The sequence below is a fragment of the Dendrobates tinctorius genome, unplaced genomic scaffold (assembly GCF_039654945.1).
Source record: "Dendrobates tinctorius isolate UK_male_01 unplaced genomic scaffold, ASM3965494v1 ptg000396l, whole genome shotgun sequence".
Taxonomy (NCBI): Eukaryota; Metazoa; Chordata; class Amphibia; order Anura; family Dendrobatidae; genus Dendrobates; species Dendrobates tinctorius.
In genome coordinates this window covers 4239763-4254187 of record NW_027362062.1, presented here as the reverse complement: position 1 = coordinate 4254187, position 14425 = coordinate 4239763, and the positions used below count along the sequence as shown (strand labels likewise).

Here is a 14425-nt window from a genome sequence, read left to right as displayed (position 1 = left end):
TCCAACCCGTTACTAGCATGGTGTACCTAATAAAGTGGCCAGTGAGTGTATATATACACATACACATACATACATACACACACATACATATACACCCTGCATTGATTGTTTAAGAGGCAGTGGAAGGCAGTTGCCCATGGCAACAAGTCAGTTTGCAGCTTTCATTTGAAAAGGGGCTTCTGAGACATGAACCGCTGAATCCGATTGGTCGCTCGGTCCGCTTATCCTTTGCACCTATTTTGATGAATCTCCGCCCCCCAGCGTTCTCAGCTTCAGCACCGTAATAACTCCATATGCCTATTATTTAGTTCAGAGGTTTATAAAACTTTTTTTTTTTTTATATGAAATAAAAAAGGAAAAAACAAATGTGGCATTTCTTCTACTGTTGCACACAAGTTTGCCAACAAGCGGATTTTGATGTGAGAGAATTCCTCCATGTTTCCACACCCCAGGCCTAATAATATGAGAAAAAAACCTAACACACAACTACAGATAAACCAGAACACAAAATGCATTTAGGACCCGATTCTTGCCGTGCAGTAGAAAGCCGGATGTGAACGTGCCCTTATAATGATGCGACCAGTGACATGACAAGTTTACTCAACTGTGATTTCCACACCCCATCGGCCAGTGACCGTGTAAATAACGCCATAGCTCGGCCTGGTTACTCAATAACAGAGGCAATCTGAAGGGGTGTGCACAAGGCGGTAAAAAATGTATAAAAAAAAAAAAAAAAAGGTTTTAAAGACATAAAAAAAATGTGATACAGGAAAGATGTATATCTTTGTACCGTGTTAGCCAGTAGATAGAAAAATATATTTTTCTAAAAAAAAAAAAAAAAAAAAAAACAAACATTTTAAGGCACTCCCATTTTTCCCCAGTTAATATTAAAGGAAAAAAAAAAAAGATTTGGTATGGCCGCATTCGTAAAAGTCTGATCTATTAAGATATGAAATTAATTAAACCAATCAATAAACGCCAAAAATTGAAATTAATCCAAAAAGCCAGAATTGCGTTGTTTTGGACCCTTAACTAAAAACAATGCAATAAAGTAAGCAATCAAAAAGCATTGTATGTACACAAAAGTGGTGTCAATAAAAACGTCAGCTCACCACATAAAAAACAAGCTCTTAGGCCGGTTTCATTTTTGCGGTCGTGTCCGCAGCGTTTCTGACGCTTACATCCGCATGCATCGTGTTTTCCTATATTTTACATTGTGGACGCAGGTACATGCGTTTGCATGCGTCGTTTTGGGGTGTGCGGCGAGAAAAAAAAAAAAATATTCAGAACAATAATATTTATGACGGGTTTTGAAAAACAAAAAAGGGAAAAAAAATTGAGTACATTGCAGAACAATAATTATGACAGGCGTTTATTTTTAAATTTTACGTACCTTAGTGTCACCAGCATACATTCCTCAGCAGGAATCGCTGTACGGAGCTGGGTGTCCTGCCTGCTGATGGCTCCTTGTACACGAACCAGCAAATCCCGTAATCTCTCGAGACATCCTTGTGTACTCAAAATATTTATCCGGGTTTTCACGGAGCTCATTGAATAAGCAGCGGTAGGCACCACGGCTATCCGGAGTTCAACAAAGCGCCGACGCAGTCTTCTCCGTCTTTGTCTTTTCTGTTCTTGCTCACAAGCAAAGGCAAGAAACAAGTTGATATCCAAATCCAGATTTCGATGGATCGTCGCATGGATAGTTTCTATCTTGACTCAGGATACAGGAGCAAAATCTGAGGATTTCATCTGTACAAGGGCCTGTATACAGAAATCCCATGAGACACGCCCATTGGGCATGGGTTGTATCAAGGAAATAATGGAATTTTTTTACCCCTATGGAACGCATAAAAAATGCAGACGCATGCAAAAACGGATGCAAACGAAGCTTGTTTTGATGTGATGCGTAAGCTGATGAGGATAAAAACCGCTGTGTTAGCATGCGATTGTTGTTGCGGACAATACGCTGCAGACTCAACCGCCAATATGAACCTAGCCTAAATCAGCCCCGTTAACAGAAAAAAAAAAAAAATGTCTTCGAACACGGCGACGCAAAGCGAAAACTATTTTTTTTTGCAATAGTCATATTTATTCAGCACTTATGTAGAAAAAAGTTGCATGTTTGGTATCGCCGTAATCTTACGGACATGGACAACGTTTCCAGGTCATTTTTACTGCACAATAAACACCATAAAAACACCCCCCCTAAAAAAAAAAAAGGCAGAATTTACTTTTTTTTCCGTCATTGCATCACATTTTTTTTTTACATTTCAGTACATTATATGGTAAAAAGAATGCTGCCTTGCAAAACCACAACTCGACCAGCACAATACAAGCCCTCATACAGTGGGTACGGAAAGTATTCAGACCCTTTTAAATTTTTCACTCTATGTTTCATTACAGCCATTTGGTAAATTCAAAAAAGTTCACTTTTTTTCCTCAATAATCTACACTCTGCACCCCATCTTGACTGAAAAAAACAGAAATGTAGACATTTTTGCAAATTTATTAAAAAACAAAACTGAAATATCACATGGTCATAAGTATTCAGACCCTTTGCACAGACACTCATATTTAAGTCACATGCTGCCCATTTCCTTGTGATCCTCCTTGAGATGGTTCTATGCGTTCATTGGAGTCCAGCTGTGTTTAATTAAACCTTCAAACACACAACTGTCTGTGGCTGTGCACCCAATAAAAGAGGGAAGTTGCAACACTGTTGGTTGCTTTCTGCTTTGGCACCTCAGTTCTGGAATCTGACTTGTGAAGCTGCAAGTTCAAAGCTCATTAGTAGTGATGAGAGAGCATCCTGGGTCCTCATTCCTCTTGGTATCTGTTGATTTATGTGACTATTGTTATTCTGTAATGTCTTATTGTCTGTACAAATCCCCTCTAAAATGTAAAGTGCTGCAGAATACGTTGGTACTATAGACACAAAATTATTGATGATGATAAAATTGAGTCTGCAGCACTGAATAGGAGCGATCACCACAGAAGCCTATAAAGGATATCTAGTTTCATGCCGCTGATCACAAACTAAAATAACGAATATTAATCTGAGTTAGAGAGGTATTGGATGTGTAACTTTTTATGAGGTTTTCAACAAAGAAATTGTGATTGTAGAGTGCAATTAGTATATGTCCCTGTATAGACATAATGCATAAAAAAAGACCTGGAAATAACTGGTTCATAGCTGCTAAACTGTTGATGTGTGAGCGCACCAAGCCCTCTAATCTGATCGGGAACTTGACATCGCAGCTTCCCACCATATTCTGGATTTTAAACATCTATAAACTTTTCCGAGAATCCCAGTTTCTGTACAACTGGCACCGTCAGAATGGAGTGACAAAGCTCGGAGACCCTTTAGTGTACACAGTTCACGTTTCCCAAGATTGGGGGAGAATTTAAGATGATTCAACAAAACTTGACAGCCTGGAAACGTGAAAATAAAACCTGTTCTCCAAGGATCAAATTCATTGAACTAAACCTGAAGATGGATCAGAATAGTTTGCCCCCTTTTCAGAGATTGGGAGCAACGACACCTGTAATCCCCATCTTCAGTCCTATGATGCCCTACGGCACTGGTTTGATCCCACAACCTGTACAAATAAGTTTGTCAATTCTTGAAGAACAGCCGAGTCAGCAACAGCAGCAAGCTCAGCATTCCACATCCCAGCAAGGCACTCGGGGGTCTGGTCGAACCCCACAATTGTTCCACTCACAGACTAACCACAGCAACTCTTTCAGGCAATACGCCTCTATATCCTTCCTCTACGACACCCATGACGCCTATCACTCCAGCATCGGAGAGTTCTGGGATCGTACCACAGTTGCAGAATATTGTGTCCACGGTGAATCTTGGCTGCAAATTGGATCTTAAAACGATTGCACTTAGAGCTCGAAATGCTGAATAAAAAAAATAATATTTTTTTTTCTTCTTTCCTTTTTTTTTAACCTTTCCTTTCTAAGTCTTGTGTACAGACAACTGAGTCGGGTTGATGCAGGTAATGTGAATTTGTATCGCCGACTGTGTATGTCCTCTAAATTGCTTATGTCAATAAAGAATCACAGTTTGGGGAGCCGAAGTATCTTCATTTTGCATTAAAACATATACCGTACCTTAAATCTGCTGTACAGGCTTACCAAATGGACTTGAGGGTGCTCGTTAGCACTGTTGCAGTGTTTGTTGTTTTAAGAAGATAGGCCACCATTTCTATACTCTAGCGAAAAGAATCCCAAGTATAGCAGAACTTTACACAAAGTGTATGCCTCTCTAATGCTGAAATACCATACAGTATTAGAAGAGTATATAGTATATAGTGTGCATATACATGAATACATTAGGCAGAGTTCACACGAGTGGATATCAGGGACCAAATATGGACCGCAATGCCGGGGACTGACCACAGGACTCCTGCCCGAATTTAAAGCCTCAAGCGTCAGTCTAAGTTATTATGGTCAGGCATGGCGGTCCGTATAAGGTTTGTAAAATGTAGTGTTAACCTGGCCTAAATATTAGAAAAATACATAAAAAACAGACAAAGCCACTTTTTTTTTATATATTTCATTTTATTAAACCTCTGCAGGGCACAGTCACAGAACAATCAATAAGATTGGTGAATATCACAAGCTCTTTTTCAAGCAAAATGCATCAAAAAGTTAAAATGTTAAAAAAAAAAAAAACGAACAAAAATAAAAAATAAAACAAAAGAAAAAAACAAATTTAACTCCACCCAAAAAGGTGATTAATAGCTGCAGAATGTCTCTGAGAGACTGGTATGAGCCAAAGAACAAGGAAATTATTAATAATAATAATCTTAAACTGAATCCAGCCTGAAAGAATATAATGCAGGTTGTTACCAGGTGCAGACAGCGGCCTGTGAATTGTGGGGTGTTTTGGGGGGTCCTTAGTCGGGGATATGTAATAACAAGGCAGATCTACTTGGAGGATACACATTTAGAGATTCTGTGTAACCTCAATTACCTATTGGCACAGAAAAGTGGGTAAAAAAAAAAAAAAAATACCACATAGGCAAACTATATAAATCTGAGACTATGTTGGCTTATGTATTGGCAAATGTGAAATTTTTATAGTTTTAATGGTAAGTTTATAATTTGCAGTCTTGATATAAATTATATTTAATACTGTTAAATATATAGACTATAAGACTATAATTTTTCTGGGGGGAAAAAAAGATAGTTTACCAATCACCAGTAAAAGGAGTTTATTTTTCTTTCACAAAGTTGTTAAAATTGCTATTTAAAATGAGATAAACATGAAAAATAACAGTGGCCAAGTGTTGTGCTATTCCTGAAGGTGGACCTTTCTAATGAATTAAAGAATAACTAAAACTTTTTGTTTTAATTAATCAGCCTTTGCAAAGTCACAAATCTCTTATATACTCCATTACCTTATTTTATTTCCTTCTTTCTCAAACACCAAGCTGCAAGTACTGTTTTAACTACCTACTTCATGCTCTTTTAGAAGCTGCTTTGAACTGCTGTTTTGGCAGAGCTCTATTTACAAACACTCTCACCTGCTGTGTGGGCTTACATCTGCTCCCCACCATCATCCAGGCAAGGAAGAGTGTTTATAAATAGTGTCCGAGTACAGATTCTCTCTAGAGCAGCAGTTCAAAGCACCTACTAAAAGAACAAACTACGCAACACAGTGTTTTCAGAGAGAAAGAAGCAAATACAAACATTCAAAACTTGGAAAACAACTATTAATAACGCTTAGTTACTCCTTAGATTTTGGAAACAGCTGGGTGACAACTAACATAACCGCCATTATAGTTATTATCTCTCCTAGACTCCTTAATGGCAAACCTGCCTAGATCTGCAGTGAGTCATCATCACTCATTGTATCACTAAAGAAAGGCTGTGATCATCTACATAACTAAACATAGCAAAATATATTGTAAATAAATAAGCTCCAACTTTTACTGTTTTTTTTTTATTTTGGGAAGACTTTTTTTTCCAATCTGTACCAAATGGAATTATTGTACTAACTGCCTTGCAGGGATTCATACAAAAGATTACGCTCCCAAGAGAAAGTCTCCAACCTGAAGCACTCTACAAATCACAGGCGCGTGATGGGTCTTTTCTTCACAAGCCGATTAGGCCAACAGATAGAAGTCAGTCTTGTGATGTTTAAACAAACTTTGCTACAAAGTATCATACTGGTTTCTGCATTAATTTAGCAGATGATCATTTGTATAAAATTAACGCATTTCAAGCCTTTCAATGCTCTCATCAGTTTTTTTTTTTTTTAGAGGAAACCATTTTATCTACTGCAACAACAGGTAGCCAGTAACTATGAACTGCCCAGCTGTGGTAAAAAGACAAAGATTAGCATGTTGGGAGTTATAGTTTGAGGATATAATTATTAGCTATTTTGCAAGGTAAACAATTATTTAGCAAATTCTTTACTTTGCAATTTTCATGTCATGCAAGTATTTTTTTTTTCACTTTTTTGCCATTCAGATTCATAGCTGCGACCCAAACTTTCATCTCAGGGTTCTAAATATCTCTGCCAGGTATCCCAGTGGAGATAGTCATATGATACAGTAAACGTCAGAGCTCAGGAACATATTTTTTTTCTATGATTTTATTCCGTATTTTCATGTAAAAAGTTTATATGCTGCCAGGAATCACAGAGAAAGCCTGCGAGTCCTGCTTACCCTGCCCACATGGAGCAAGCCTGCAAGTCCTGCTTCCCCCAGCGTAAAGAGAGAAAGCCTGTGAGTCCTGCTTCCCCCACCCACATGGAGCAAGCCTACAAGTCCTGCTTCCCCCGCCCACAATGAGCAAGCCTACAAGTCCTCCTTCCCCACCCACATAGTAAAAGCCCCCACCCACACAGAGAAAGCCCGCGAGTCCTGCTTCCCCCACCCACATGGAACAAGCCTATAAGTCCTCCTTCCCTCATTCACATAGAGCAAGACTACAAGTCTTCCTTCCTCCACCCACACAGAAAAAGCCAGTCCTGCTTTCCCCACCCACACAGAGAAAGCCTGCAAGTCCTATTTTCCCCACCCACAATGAGCAAGCCTATAAGTCCTGCCTCCACCATTCACACAGCGAAATCCTTTAAGTCTCGCTTCCCCCACCCACATGGAAAAAGACGGGAGTCCTGCTTCCCCCCTGCTCACAGAGAAAGCCTGTGAGTCCTGCTCCCCGGACCCTCCCCATGGTTCACAAAAAGAAAACCTACATGTCTTGCTCCCTCCACCCATTGAGAAAGTCTGAGAGTCCTGCTTTCAACGCTCACACTGAGAAGTCCTGATCACAAAGGACTCGCAGGCTTTCTCTATGTGTGGGCAGGTGAAGCAGGACTCTCAGACTCATTCTCGTGCCCACTCAGCCTGTGGGGCCAATTTTTCCGCCCATACACAATGAAAACCTGTATATCTGAATTTCTCCTGCCTCACACAGTTATTGACCACGCTGTTAGCATACAGACTCATACATGAAAGGCTGTCAATCACTGTGTGCTTGGAAAAAGTAGGACTCACAGGCTTTTTCTTTGAGTTCTGGCAGCATAAAAAACCCCAAAAACCTTTACATCAAAGTACCAAACTAAATATGTCCTCGCGCTCACAATCCCCCCCCTGTCCTCGGCAGCTCTTCCATAGCCAGTTATCTTTTACCATCCATCCTTAGAAGACATATCTGCTAAGTCTGATAAGTGAAGCAAATCATTTACACAACTTCTCAGCACTAGATGTAGCTTTAGACTAGAATATTGAACCCATCCCCATCAATCCTCCACTAAACATAACCGTGACGTGAAGAAATCACACACTACATTGACTCTTGTAGAGTTTGCATTTTCTCATCTGGATTTTGGCTGCACTTTGTGAGAGCAGCAATGATGAAGGGGCTAGGATCCAGATTCCAGTGATATGTCACTTATTAGGCTGTGTTAATAAAATCGGTAGGAGATCATCACTACATGATTAGGTGTCTTGTGCCTGCTAGTCTTCCTGCTGCGTAACCTCACCCCCCAAAGTGATTAGCAGCTGTCAGTTAATATACAGTATACACAGAAAGCTGTCAATCAGTGATGTGGGTGGGGTTATACAGGGCTCAGAATTCTGAGCTTTGCAGCAGAGAAAACTGCGATCGTATCAAAATGACAGAAAATAGACCAGCAAGTGACTTCGCTGGAATCAGGGTGTCAGTCCCTACATCATGCTGCTCTCGGATTATATAGCAAATAGTTGCTGACAGATTCCCTTTAATGTAATGAGCAGAAACCCTTCTTACTGCACCAGTCTCCTGACTGATACCATTGGACTAAGTGTGTAGCCCCTCCCAATATAAAAAGTAGAGGGATGTGCCTTCGGGCCTATAGAGCTCCACTAGATTATCCCCTTGTCTGAAAGCAAGGATTGTACCAAGGAAGTCAATAAGATATGGCCTAATTGGCCAGTAAGGTCTCATTCTGTCGCCCGTGACGCCGACACATTTTAAAGTCTGTATTATGGCTGCCAATCCGACTAGGGTTTTTTTCTTCTTTTTACCTGACCTCACAGTATTAGAGATGCATTTATTTGGGTGGGTAGACTTAAAATCAGGCTGGGACTACTGGATTTAATTAAAAAATGGGCCCTTATTACATTCAACTGAATGAAGCCCAAAAATCTGATTTTTTTTATGGTGCCCCAAGTAAATGCCAAAATGTCCCAATTAAATTCATTGGGAAAAGGAAGGAGTATATCCATCCTGTATTCACCGCTGCACAGATCACCCTCAGTTCTTTATCTATATTGTATACTTTACAGTATGTAGTAAAGCAGTTTAGCCGCTGTAAAACCTGCATTGCTACCCATGCAGAAAAATGGGCAATAGTAAAAAATGATGGCCATATAAGAGTTTCAGACATTTTGAACCCCGTACAAACATCCCTGCAAATAGCTGAACTCCAGCTGAGAGACCTATAAAACACGGCTTCACTAACCCCCCCTTAGAGCCGTACGTTGACAGTTGAGGGGCCATCGCAGTGCCCTTGTAGGTACCCTCTAAGCGGTATTGAAAAAGTTCATCACAAGACTGAAAACATCTGAAAGGTGAAAATACGGCTATGTGCGCATCTTTATCATACAGAGATCCCAGCTAGTGTGCACGGTGCCTACCAGTTGAGGGTTTCCCCACGTTTCTACGTTATTGAGTTATAACACCATTAGAAAAACAGCAACTTCACAGAAGTTATGTGCTAAATAAATTCGTCTGAATGCATTTTCATTTTCTTTTTTTTTTTCTTCTCTTCATAGTATTGATGAGGCAGCTTCTAGGAGGATAGAAGACAGATCACGCAAGTCAAGGAGATGCTTGTGGATGCAAAGATTTAGGGTGCGTTTTTGGCGCGTCATACAGAGACCTCACAGTTCGGTATTCTTCAGGTGGTAATTAAACTTAATCCAATGAAGAATGTGAAATCCACAAAAAAAAAGCTGCAACTAAGCATGAAATCCCTCGGCTATAACAAAGCAAAAGGAACAAGACCGCCGTTTACGTGTAAAAATCTACTATACACAACGTGTCTCCAAACTGTGTAGTCTGATTCTGCAGTCAGGTAACATTCTTTTATCAAACACTTTGTGTATTCTGTTACCATGGAGATGCACAAGTCTGCATGGATGCTGTAGACCCAAAATGGATAAGATTCTTAATTAAGACTTTTTTTGATACATCAAACCAATATAGAAGTCCTTTATGTAGACATCAGAGAGTGATGGGTCCTTCAGCACAACATGACAGCTCCATCCACTGGTCTGTATACTGTTAACACATGGGAGTGAGGCCACAGGGGGGATTTGATTTCCCCTATTGGCTAATTATTCCTCCCTGTTCAGATTAGGCCGGTTTAATGGCGTTGTACGGACTGTTCGAAGGGTCTCCTGACCCAAACTCAACAGCTTCAAGAGAACCAAGGCCAGTTGGAACTGGAACAGTGAAACCGGCCTAAGGGGCGAAGTCAGATGGACCGCAGTGGGTGGACTTGTCGCGGCTCCCATGTCCCAAACTCAACAGCTTCAAGAGAACCGAGGCAAATCGGTAAAGACACCCTTATAAAATTGGACCACAATGCTTGGACTGGTCACGGCTCTCTTGACCCGAGAGTGACAGCTGGATAGAAATACATGAAGTTGTCACGCTTGGGTCAGGAGAGTCTCCGGACCATTCCGTGCGTTGCGGCCTGATTTATAAAGCCATCTGAGTGCACCCTAATAGGTATGTGATAAGATACTGCTTGTAAGGCCGGGGTCACACTTGCGAGTGCAATGAGAGAAACTCGCGCGAGTCTCTCTCCTCAATACCCGGCACTGCCGCTGGCACTTGGGACCGGAGTGTGCGGCTGCATGTCTTTCTATGCAGCTGAATGCTCCGATCTCGAGTGCTGGCGGCAGTGCCGGGTATTGAGGTGCGAGTTTCTCGCATTGCACTCGCGAGTGTGGCCCCAGCCTAAGACAGAAGTGCAACATGCTAGTTACTTATATCCATAGGAGACCGACGTATATGTAAACCAGGCTACATAGGGTAGCGTCAAACAGTACACGACAAGGTGTGATGATCCCCATAAGGCACATAACTGCTGAACGTAACCTTAGGGGATGGTTCGTACCAGCGCTTAAGAGGGATTTACCAAGCAGGCAATAAAGAGGACTTGGGAGAGTCTTTTCTTGAATTCCTGTCTACTAAGGCAGCCTCATAACCTCAAGCCAGAAAGTTTGCATTAGGGCCGTCCCTGCAAAATAGTAAAAGGAGCACTTCTGGATAAGCAATAAGGGACATAGCACCAAGTCAAAGACTTTTATCATTTACTTTTTAACCCATTTTTTCTTTTTTTTTTTGTAGGCTAGCCGTCATTGAATATAAAGCTAAATATACTGCAAAAAGGCCAAGTTCCATCACTATCATACTATTTGGCAGATCTCCATGCCGCCTAGAAGTTGCACTCATCCAAAAAAAAAAGAAAAAAAATAAACCCTTAAAACAGATTATATGTGCTTGCATAAAATTGCAGACATACACAAACACACATAACACTATGGTATTTTATTTAAATTAAAAAAAAAAAAAGTTAGCTTGAACTCCAAGCCGATACATGTAAATATCAAATGTGTGACCAGCAGGTCCGAAATGTTCAATTTAATTCAATGTGAAACAGTATATTAAACGCGGTGCCTCCTCCTGGCAATAAGGATAAATCAAACAGGCGCTCTTTTTCCAAGCACCTTCAAGTATGGAAACCTCAACTGGTAGGCAGGCGAGGGGGACCGTAAAAACCCATCTCTACTTCTTAATAAAGAAAGAGAAAAAAGAAGAAAAAAAAAAAAAGTACACATATTGTACAAATTATCTTTTACGATTCTTTCGAAATAGGATTCCTGGAACGTAACGCTGAGGCGGACAATGACCCAGCAGGAGTTAAAGATTTAGGAGAGATACCGGAGAAAGGAGAGGGGAAGGGAGAAGAGGAAAAGAAAGGAAAAGCACTAAGAAAATACAAACAACAAAAAAAGTAATTAATTCTCGCTTTTTACCCCACCAAAAAAACGATGTGGGAAGGTATTACATAACCAGTTGTCTGCCCATCCACCTTACTTTCCTTGGGAAAAAAAAGGGATTCTTCATGTACCCGCCAAATCATAATTATATATATATATATATATATATATATATATATATATATATATATATATACACACATATATATTTCCAATTTGTGGGCAACATAAAAATAAAAGAATAATTTAATAAGTTTTACGTCTCTGCATTATCACCCTGAAAGTCTTCTGCGTGTTCGCACCTTACTTGGAAGGCAAAATTATATTGGTTCCCCTTTGATGTGACCTGGTACTGGTCCAATATAGGAGTGAAAAATTTAAAAAGGGAAGTTCCACTTTGCAAAAGTTTCTTTGCTCAACGCCATCTAAAGAAAAACAATAGAAAAATAGTAATTCTCCTATCGCATTACTAGTGCTTATACTCTTCTCCACGGTAACAGACAACAAACAGAAGATCAATGTAGTCGGATTTCGTAGTCCTACTAATTTAAAGTTGGTGAGAAATAGTCCGGCTTCAAGCACCCGGAATTCATGGTCCCGAGTATGGACTGCAAAGTGCGGAGCTGGCATCGATCTCCTGATCCAAACTCAACAGCTACATATGTGCCTATGAAACGGTTGAGTTTGTGTCGAGAGGCAAGCGGCCAGGTCGGCATATTGCAGTCCGTGCTCAGACACTGGATTTTGGATGTCGGACACCAGGCTTAAGAGTACAGATGGAAAAAACTTCAATAAAAATATTTAAAAAAAAGAGTACAGATGGAAAAAAAATGTAGGACTTTTTACAGTCTGTTACCATATAGAGCAAAGGACACAAAAAGGATAATGATAATTAGGATTATTTGCATCGTTGATTTTCAGTTTGGATGCATTGGAGCAAAGGAATAAAAGGTTGCAAATGGGATTTTACTCCCCTTTAAAACATTTTTCAATCCAAGAGGGAAAAGGAAATGAATGGTCCTGCCAAGGAAACCAGATCCTGAAAAGAACACACAGATAGAATGATGGTAATAGTTCCATTTTTTCTTTTTTAAGCAAATAGGCATCTTGTAATGTTGCAGGGCAACCCTAACCCTAATGATACAAAAATCAAAACAGGGAAAGCCAACTTTGCCATTGAGGGAGCAACGGCACTTACAGAAGGCCTGGGTATGTAATACCATCCTAATAAAACAAGAAAAAATAAATGTAAATCTACAGCAATAAGATCGTACAATTAATCAAACAGAGTATATATATATATAATATCTTCCTTTTTTTGTCTTTAAAGCCTTGCATCCAAGGCATTGAAAGGTATTAAAATTAAGTTCATTCACAGAACAAAAACAACTAATCTTGAATTGCTTGCAGATACTGCTAATTTTCATCTGTGTCATTTTTTTTTTTTAATATATATTTTGTATTCTGTATATTTTTTTTTTATTAAAAAATGTGTTAACGTGAAAATATGTGCAGAGGTTGTTGTTACTAGTGGTGTTCAATGCACATTTTATATGTAGTCTGTCATGCTTTGGAGGACAGGGAACAAGAGAGCAGGGTCACAGGTTCTTCCCATAAATGACCCCCAAAAACGGGGGATATGTAGGCGATTCTTAAATAATAATAATTTTTTCTGATAACCCCAAAAATGCTCTGAACTCTCCCTCCAAACACAAAAAAAAACACAAAAAAAAAAAACAAAAACAAAATTGTAAATGTTTTTTTTTTTTTTTTTTAACCGCCCACTAAACAAAAACTTAAAAGGGTTAATTGTGTGGGTAAAACAGCCCTCATTGCCTATGGAGCAGCAGTGGAATTGACTCCAGTTCTCAGGGGCTCATTTTTATCCCCACCAGTTTGGGCATCCTCTGAAAGGTTTAAAGACGTTGTCTTGCCAGATAGCATAGTGATGTCCTGGGCCAAGCTAGATCCATTTGGCACCTCGTTGCTGAAAGATAGGTAAAATGCATATAAATGATTATTTTTTTACTGTATTAAAAAGCAAGCCGCCATCTACACGCTGTAGGGATCATACTTGGTGATCTACAGGAAGGGGTTAGAAATCAGCAAAAAAGATTTGCACAACCCTGATCCAGGGTCCACTTGAGTTCTGACTGTTGTGGAGAACCTATCGGCTGGCATCCTAGACGCCTCGAGATATAATGACTTCAAATCGCACATCCAAGCTCTTTCCACCTCTTGTCGCCTCCAGCTCAAAAATATTTCCAGAATCCGTCCTTTCCTCAACCAGCTAAAATGCTTTTACATGCCCTCATCATCTCCCGCCTCGACTACTGCAACATCCTTTTCTGTGGCCTCCCTGCTAACACCCTCGCACCTCTCCAGTCCATCCTTAACTCTGCTGCCCGACTAATTCATCTCTCTCCTCGCTACTCCTCCGCTTCTCCCCTCTGCAAATCTCTTCACTGGCTTCCATTCCCTCAGCGTATCCAGTTCAAATTACTAATACTGACCTACAAGTCCATCTATAACCTGTCTCCTCCATATGTCTCTGAACTAATCTCCCGATATCTTCCCTCACGTAATCTCCAGTCCTCTCAAGAACGCCTTCGCTCCTCCACACTTACTCACTTATGCAGCTGCAGACATAATTTTCGAGCTTGCAGAAGATACTCTGTCAGCACACGAGCATGCTCAGATAACACCTTATCTGAGCACACTCCCCCCCCCCATCACTAATAATGACAAAATTTTGGACAAAAGGTCCAAACGCAAATGAAGGGACCCAGCTATGGTTAAAAGGATATTCTGGTCTACGTAAATAATCACCAATCCACTGGACAGGTGAAAACTGTGGATCCCACCAATGATCAGATCATTTGACTTGTGGCCCCCAATGGACGCAA

The 14425-nt window shown here is 40.2% G+C and overlaps 1 protein-coding gene across 8 annotated transcripts in view; it reads right to left on the bottom strand.

Moving 5' to 3' along the window:
- Nucleotides 1–4551: 4551 nt before the first annotated feature.
- RC3H1 (ring finger and CCCH-type domains 1) overlaps nucleotides 4552–14425 on the bottom strand; it is a 79844-nt gene continuing 69970 nt past the window's right edge. For all 8 annotated transcript variants that reach the window (XM_073563590.1, XM_073563592.1, XM_073563594.1 and 5 more), the window contains exon 20: nucleotides 4552–13506. In XM_073563590.1, coding sequence (XP_073419691.1) covers nucleotides 13356–13506 — 151 coding nt within the window. In that variant the 3' untranslated portion in view covers nucleotides 4552–13355. The remainder of the gene's footprint in view (nucleotides 13507–14425) is intronic.